This window comes from Argentina silus, assembly GCF_951799395.1.
Source record: "Argentina silus genome assembly, chromosome: 7".
NCBI lineage: Eukaryota > Metazoa > Chordata > Actinopteri > Argentiniformes > Argentinidae > Argentina > Argentina silus.
Window position 1 is genome coordinate 10,478,724 of NC_139661.1, and position 7,949 is coordinate 10,486,672.

Here is a 7,949-nt window from a genome sequence, read left to right on the forward strand (position 1 = left end):
TCCACTCAAGGACATTCAGAGACTTGTTCCGAAGCCACTCCTGCGTTGTCTTGGCTGTGTGCTTAGGGTCGTTGTCCTGTTGGAAGGTGAAACCTTCGCCCCAGTCTGAGGTCCTGAGCACTCTGGAGCAGGTTCTCATCAAGGATCTCTCTGTACTTTGCTCCGTTCATCTTTCCCTCGATCCTGACTAGTCTCAACATCCCCACAGCATGATGCTGCCACCACCATGCTTCACTGTAGGTATGGTATTGGCCAGGTGATGAGTGGTGCCTGGTTTCCTCCAGACGTGACACTTGGCATTCAGGCCAAAGAGTTCAATCTTGGTTTCATCAGACCAAAGAATCTTGTTTCTCATGGTCTGAGAGTCCTTTAGGTGCAAACTCCAAGCAGGCTGTCATGTCCTTTTTACTGAGAAGTGGCTTCCGTCTGGCCACTCCACCATAAAGGCCTGATTGGTGGAGTGCTGCAGAGATGGTTGTCATTCTGGAAGGTTCTCCCATCTCCACAGAGGAACTCTGGAGCTCTATCAGAGTTTCAGAACTTCATCCATTTAAGAATGATGGAGGCTACTGTGTTCTTGGGGACCTTCAATACTGCAAACATTTGTACCTTCCCCAGATCTGTGCCTCGACACAATTCTGTGTCAGATGTCTACGGACAATTCTTTTGACCTCATGGCCTGGTTTTTGCTCTGACATGCACTGTCAACTGTGGGACCTTATATAGACAGGTGTGGGCCGTTCCAAATCATGTCCAATCAATTGAATTTACCACAGGTGGACTCCAATCAAGTCGTAGAAACATCTCAACAATGATCAATGGAAACAGGATGCACCTGAGCTCATTTCAAGTGTCATAGCAATGGGTCTGAATACTTATGTAAATGTGATTTTTCAGTTTTTTATTTTTCATAAATTAGCAAACATTTCTAAAAACCTGTTTTGGCTTTGTCATTATGGGGTATTGTGTGTAGATGGATGAGGGAAAAAAGGAATTGAATGTGGAAAAAGCGAAGGGGTCTGAATACTTTCCGAATACACTGTAGATGTAACCCCATGACAATGTACAGTACGATGTACACATTCAATGTCAGGGTTGAGCCCCTCTTAACATGAAAGTGTTGTCAAAATAGCAGATAGCATCTAAAAAAGAGGGGGCTGGTATGGCACTGTAATGTACAACTTTGCTACATATCAATGATGAGCATAGGGGATCAGTGTGCCCTGCAAAGACACAGATGACGCAGCATAGTTACATGTATGTACAACAGATGAAAGTCATACAGTGATGTTAAATGTATCTAATAAACCTTAAGAACAGACAGATGAAAAATGTGATACACAAAAAATAATCTATTCACACTAATTGCCTCATGTGGGATAAATAAAGTCAAACTTGAACTTGAACTTGATCGGTCTGGAGGAGTATTCAAAAAGCCATCTCTTTAAGAGATGCAATAGGATTTTTGTCGCTAATTCTTTACATCAAATTCGGGCTAAAATGTTGACTGTATGGTTCATGATAGCCTAATGTTAATCGATTTCTTATCTCATTAGACCACCCACAGTCCTCAGTTTTAGGCCAACAAACTTTTGCAACGTTGATACCTCTCAAGTGATAGGTAATTAAGGATTCTAAAAGTGAAGTCAATCAGTTGACTACAGTATACATGCCAAGTGACCTTGGACATGATGACAGTACGTGAGTGTCAGGTAGCATATATGTCAGGCTACTAAGGAGGCTATAGTGCTCATCTCTTACAAATTACAAATCACTCATTCAATGGTATTGTAATAATTTAGAAGTACATATGTGTATTACAGACTAATATATTTACCGTAGTTTGGTTGTTATTAATGTATTAGCTCTCACCGATACCTTTCTGTGCACATATACAGGTGGTGCTCATCAAATACCAGGTTTCTCTTTAGCAGAGAGAGTCATTCAGAACAAGCACTGTGCATGTGAGAAAACACAAAATATGTTCTTTGGCACAAAACTGAGACTTTGCAGCTTACCAGACTGAGATCCCTAAATCTAAGGGCATCAAAATTAGATTAAATGAGGTCTAGTTTTAAGGGAAAATAAACATAGGTTTCATCTTTACACTGCCCACCGAGATCAAATGGATGCCTGTGTGTACTGGAATAGGCAGAAAGGAGTGGCTTCTACAAAGAACCAGGGGCACAAGTCTACTAAGTGCCTAACTGGAGAGAGCAACTATGCAGTGCCATCTAGCGTACAGTAGAGCTCTGGACAATCAGCAAGACTTCATCAAGTTAATTAATTCACTGCCTTGAGTTTATTAAAATTCACCCAACACACTTCATTGTAGGTTTACGTTTAGTTGAGGGTTTTTTGGTGGCAATGGTGGCCAATTGACTTGTTACATTTCTATCTAGGTCTGACCGTCCTGCACTAATGATAACTATAAGGCAGGCTATAATAATAACCTACCTTCATTATTTGTTGAAGTCCTTTAATCAGCTACCCAATTAGCCAACACCTGCAACAAGGAATGATTGGCAACCATTACTACATTGGGTACTGGCACGGTAAAGTACACTGCAGTTTGAGTGACCATGGTTTCACATACAGTATAAGTTGATACAGCACATTCTGGAGGTTGTCATGGATATCTCATCTTCATCATCAATATCTGACATCTAAGTCTGTGTGCTTTGGGGTAAGATTTTCTAGTGCTATCTTATTTTACTGGGCTAAATATGTCAGCTAATTTTATAATGTATTAAACATTTGGAGAGAGGAATCCATATTGTTTTTAATCATAAGCATGAGCATGCCATGGAGTTGTCAAAGCCAAATAACATTGAGAAGTGCACAGTGCAGTATCATAAGCCTGTGATGTGCTCTCTGCCACTTCACTAGGCTGTGAGTTAAGAGGACAGCAGTGTTTGAAGTGGAGGATGACCTTATGGAGCAACAATTCTTCATCCCAGCGGTCAGTTTTTTAGATGATCCGATAGATTATGCAATATGATCAACATTGGTGAGAATGTAATTGTCATCTGAATGGCAGTGACAAACACCAAATGACAGTATCAGACTAAATGACTAGTTTTCAGACTAAAGTAAATAATGCATTTGAAACTTAATTTAAGTTACTTTGTTTTGTGTGCTCTATGAGTTCCATTTGCCCCTTGGATGTGCAAGTTTGTCTAGGAACAGAGGCCAATGATGAGATGAATGTGGTGGAAATGCAGGATAGGATTGGAGTGTGCTCTCTGCAAATTGCTACCCTCCACCAATGCCAACCAATGGTGACTCATTATAGTCACAGAAAACCTCTAGATGTTGAAGATGAAACAATATTGCTAAATGGATGTTTACTGCATTTAAACCATATCACAATGTGTTCGACTAGACAAGGGAAGATGTATGGTAATTCAAGTTTTTTTTTTTAGTTCAGTTTCAGAAACTTATGCCACCAGTCATCTTCAAACTTTGTTCGGGACAGGGTCCCTTGTTTATCTCTAGGCAGCATGTAACTGTAACTTCAGTGGCATAGCCTAATAGGTCCTACATACAATGTCTTACATTTGTTTGAATGCATATCTAATCTGCTTCCACACAGTGGGTTTTGAGGAAGAGGAGGCCAGGTGTTCATCAACTTCCACTCCCTCTGGTGAGTGGCAAACCAGTAAAGGATTAGCCATGAATTAACCAATTAATTGTTAGCAGTTTTTTTCCAACCATATTTTTTTGAAGACTTTTTGGAAGCAACATTGTGTAACAAACTATCTTCAGGTCTCAAATTTGTCAAATTCTCATGGTTATCAATAAACGCTTAAGTGGCCTTTATGTATTGTCATTTGTTTTCTTTATTGATAAATATAGTAAAAAATAAATAAATATTTTTTTTTTTAAAAATCATACAGGACTGCATAATTAGATTTTAAAGGAGCAAATGTCTCGAATTGACCTGTCGCTCTAAAAGCCGTTTTTATGAGAGAAGACCCCATCCATCACAAACGTTGCCAAGATACAGTATGCTGATTGCTTATTGTGTAGCTTAGCAACAACTCTAAACAAAAGACTTCGGAGCTTAATGACAGAGCAAGATGATTCAAAATGAGGCAAACCGGCAATGCACAAAGCGGTGCAACGGGAGGGACCACCGACAATCCACAAGAGAAGGGAATAACTTTTCTCTCCGTATTTATTGACACTCCTACTGCGGCACCGAATCCTGAAACAAAATTATTTTCTGACTTTAACAGAGATACTCATGTCAGTAAGGTTTACCTGGCGGGAAGAGGTGAGTCTCAGTTGCGTTTTATAAGGTGTTTGTCGTCTTCATTGCAGGTCGTCTTCATTGCAGTTGCACTGCGCAAATTTGCCTAGAGATGTAGTATATAAATCATATAGTATAGAAATCTTGTCCTCTGAGCCTGCATACGCGGCTTGGCCAGCACATAGCACAACCACCACTGTTGCCAACTTCTTCCAGCTTGCCAATTTACCTTCCAATTAGGGTTTTTTCATTCGGAATGTGAAAAGACACCAAGAATGTCAGGTGTCAAAGATATTGACATGGTCATGTTTTTTTCTTTACTTATGTCCAGAGTATCTCAATGAGGAAGGCCAGACATCTGTGCTTCCTCTCATTGGGAAAATAAAGCAACAGATTGGTAAAGACCCTACTCTCTATCCAGAATATCAGTCATCCTTTGGCTTTCCTGAATTCACCAGGAGGGCAACAGAGTTGGCACTGGGCAAGGACTGCAATGCCATTGTGGAGAACAGGGTAATGCGACTAAACTTTCAATAAGACTTCATATTTGACCATCATGGTTTGTCTATAGCCTATATATGACTCAGTGATGTTTACCTCAACCTGAGGTATACATCACCCAGCCTGCCATCAGTCAAGACCAGCTGCACACACAGATATAACAAATTCAACAGTGCTGTAATTACCTACAGTGCATGTAATTACACATTGGCCTACCTAATTTACACAGCCAGCCCATTCCCCCAGTAGGCTATACATTATACTGTTTGCATTACCAATCAACAAGAGCCATATGCTTGGCTGAAGAGTCATCAGATAAAGAATGATGACTGTGACTAAACTAAGTTGTTGCCCTGTGCTTACACCTATATGTTGTAGGTGTTGGGAGTTCAGACTGTCGGATGCACTGGGGCTGTGCGTCTGGGGGCTGAGCTCTTGAAATATTGGTACAATGTGAGCACTGCCTGGTGTGGACCAGTCTATCTTTCCTCCCCATGTGATGGTAAGTACTAGTAGTGACTAGATCCATATGGAAATGTACTGTAACAGACCACTGTACTGTGGATCTGCCTCGTTTGTAGGTCACATGCTTTATGTCCGATACCACTGGGACAATTTTGACGAATGCAGTGAATGATGCGTCTTGCCATAAAGATCCGGTGTTAGGAGTTTCGAAGTGACGCCGATTCATCTTGTGACGGAGCGGCTAAAGTGATAGGTTGTTGTCATTGAAAACTAGAGTACAACCTGTATGAATGATGTTTCTTGCCATACAGATGCGACATTAAAATTATTATACAAAGTTACACTGATTGGCCCAATTTTTACAAAACTATTGTTAAAGATGCATCTTGTCATAAAGATTGTTTAGGAGTTTCGAGGTGACACTGATTCATCATTAAAAATGTCATAATAGGGTGCGAAGTGCAGAGCTAGGAGTGTAGCCTAATGCAGTAGGCATATATCCTTATGAATTTTGAAATCATACTTTGATAAATATACGCAAAGCTTTAAGAAGCAAGACTGATAAACTGATCAAATAAGCACTACTAGTTCCGGTGACTTTTCAGTCTGGCTATGAATGCAGCTGTAGGAGTGTGGCCTAATGCAGTAGGCCTATAGCCTAACAAATTTGGGAATAATATTTTGTGATTGAAGTCAGTAATTCAGTATAATTTAATACCGACACTTGGCCTATATAAATACGAAAACTAGAGTTGTGTAAACTAGGTTTATAGCCAGTCGGATTTGCAACCAAATAATTTGGCTGTGCAAATATTTTGTCTTAGCCTATTGGTGAAATTTGTGTTTGAAGTAAAGGCGTCTTATATCCTTAGACTTAGTATAATAGTAGCCTAATGGCGGCCAAATAATTGTTCTCTTTTATCACAGAAGGTGATCACACCAAGTTCTCCCTGTGTGCAACGAGGACACAGCACTGTAAAACAGAGACTACCAGAGTGTCACACACACACACACACACACACACACACACACACACACACACACACACACACACACAGGTATATACTGTGGAGAAAAGCATAATTTACAAGGCATTTGCATTTGTTATTTTCTGCAGACTCCTTGGTGGGTATCTTTGAGGCAGTAGGGATCCAGGATGTCCGTCAGTACCGGTATTGGGATATGGAGCATCAAGGTGTGTGTGTGCAGAAGCTTCTAGAAGACCTAGAAAAGGCTCCAGAGCAGAGTGTCATCATTCTGTCTGCTTCTGCTCACTGCCCTACTGGAGCAGACCTCTCTCAAAAGCACTGGAAACTCATCACACAGCTTATGGTGGTAAGTGCTACAAGGTCCCACTGTTTGAACATTTAAATATAGAATTTATTTTGTTTCTTTGGAGTGGATGCTGTCTACAGTAGGCCTAACCCTTATTTTCTCCCTCTGTCTCTCACAGAGGCGTAGGTTTTTCCCCTTCTTCCTGCTGCCTGCACAGGGCCTATGTCATGGGGACGTTGAACAAGATGCCTGGCCAGTGCGACACTGTGCATCTCTAGGGATGGAGCTTCTGTGTGCCCAGTCCTTCTCCCACAGCTTTGGACTGTACGGTATGATAGTTCAAACTTCAAGTGTTAACTTTATGTATTGCTCTATTACCAACAGACAGCTCTCACATTTTCATCAAATGTCTCAGTAATGTGCTGACATGCAATGCTCTCCTCATGTTGTTCCTTTTCGTCCTTACTGCAGGAGAGCGGGTTGGACATCTGCTGTGTGTCCTGAAGCAGAACTCCACTCTGATAGCTGTGCAGTCTCAAGCAGAGAAGCTCGTTAGGGCGCTGTGGTCCCGGCCATCTGTGGGAGGCGCACGCATGGTTGCTATGGTGCTCAGTAACCCAGCACATTTCGTAGAGTGGTAAGATACGGCGAGTGTATTTTTACAAATTAATGATGAATTGTACAGTAAGTTGAATTGTTAAACTCCCTCTTGTGTTCCAGGCAGGAGGGAGTGAAGACCACAGTGGAGAGGAGTATGCTAATCAGGGAGAGGTTGAGAGAGAAGCTAAGGCTTCAAGGATCTCCTGGAAGGTGGGATCACCTGATTCAGCAAGGTGGACTGTACTGTTGCACTGGACTGAATGGTGAGCATACAATCTGTGTTGCAATATTGATGTTAGTATTGGAGATGTTCACTCTTTTATCAAAAACAAAATTGTAATTTCTCTTCTCCTTCAGTCCAACAAGTAGAATTCCTAACAAAGAGGAGACACATCTACCTGTTTCCGAATGGGTGTCTGAATGTGAGTGCAATCAATAGCCGTAACCTGGACTACATTGCTGAGTCCATCCACCTGGCTTTGACCTCTCCTCTCTGACCTCAGGGTCCCAGCTGTAAGATCCACAGTCTCCATAAAGCATTATTCAGCTTGACTAAATCATATGGATTTAGCACCTTTGTATTCTATCACATCAATCTACAGTAGTTGGTGCTGTATATTTACATAGTTGTTAGTTATTATTTTAACAAAGAAACAACACAACAATAGAATGTAGAATGTAAAATCAAGCTTTCACACATGCGCAGTAATACACAGGTAATATGGATTATGACTCCATATCTGACTTGTTCTATCTGCACAGTAGTTTGCATACTGTACTATATACAGTAATACAATGCTGGTGTGGTGGTTCAAAAGGGAGCATTCTCTCCTCTGTGGTCCAGTCCTTATGC

The 7,949-nt window shown here is 41.1% G+C and overlaps 1 protein-coding gene across 1 annotated transcript; it reads left to right on the plus strand.

The window, feature by feature from the left end:
- Window positions 1–4,092: 4,092 nt before the first annotated feature.
- Window positions 4,093–7,593, plus strand: got1l1 (glutamic-oxaloacetic transaminase 1 like 1; the record flags this gene model as incomplete). The annotated part of the gene is made up of 8 exons (XM_083673300.1): window positions 4,093–4,279; window positions 4,587–4,768; window positions 5,135–5,258; window positions 6,339–6,556; window positions 6,675–6,825; window positions 6,968–7,133; window positions 7,217–7,359; window positions 7,454–7,593. 8 exons carry the CDS (start codon window positions 4,093–4,095, stop codon window positions 7,591–7,593), a joined length of 1,311 nt encoding a protein of 436 aa, XP_083529426.1.
- Between the last annotated feature and the right edge of the window lie 356 nt (window positions 7,594–7,949).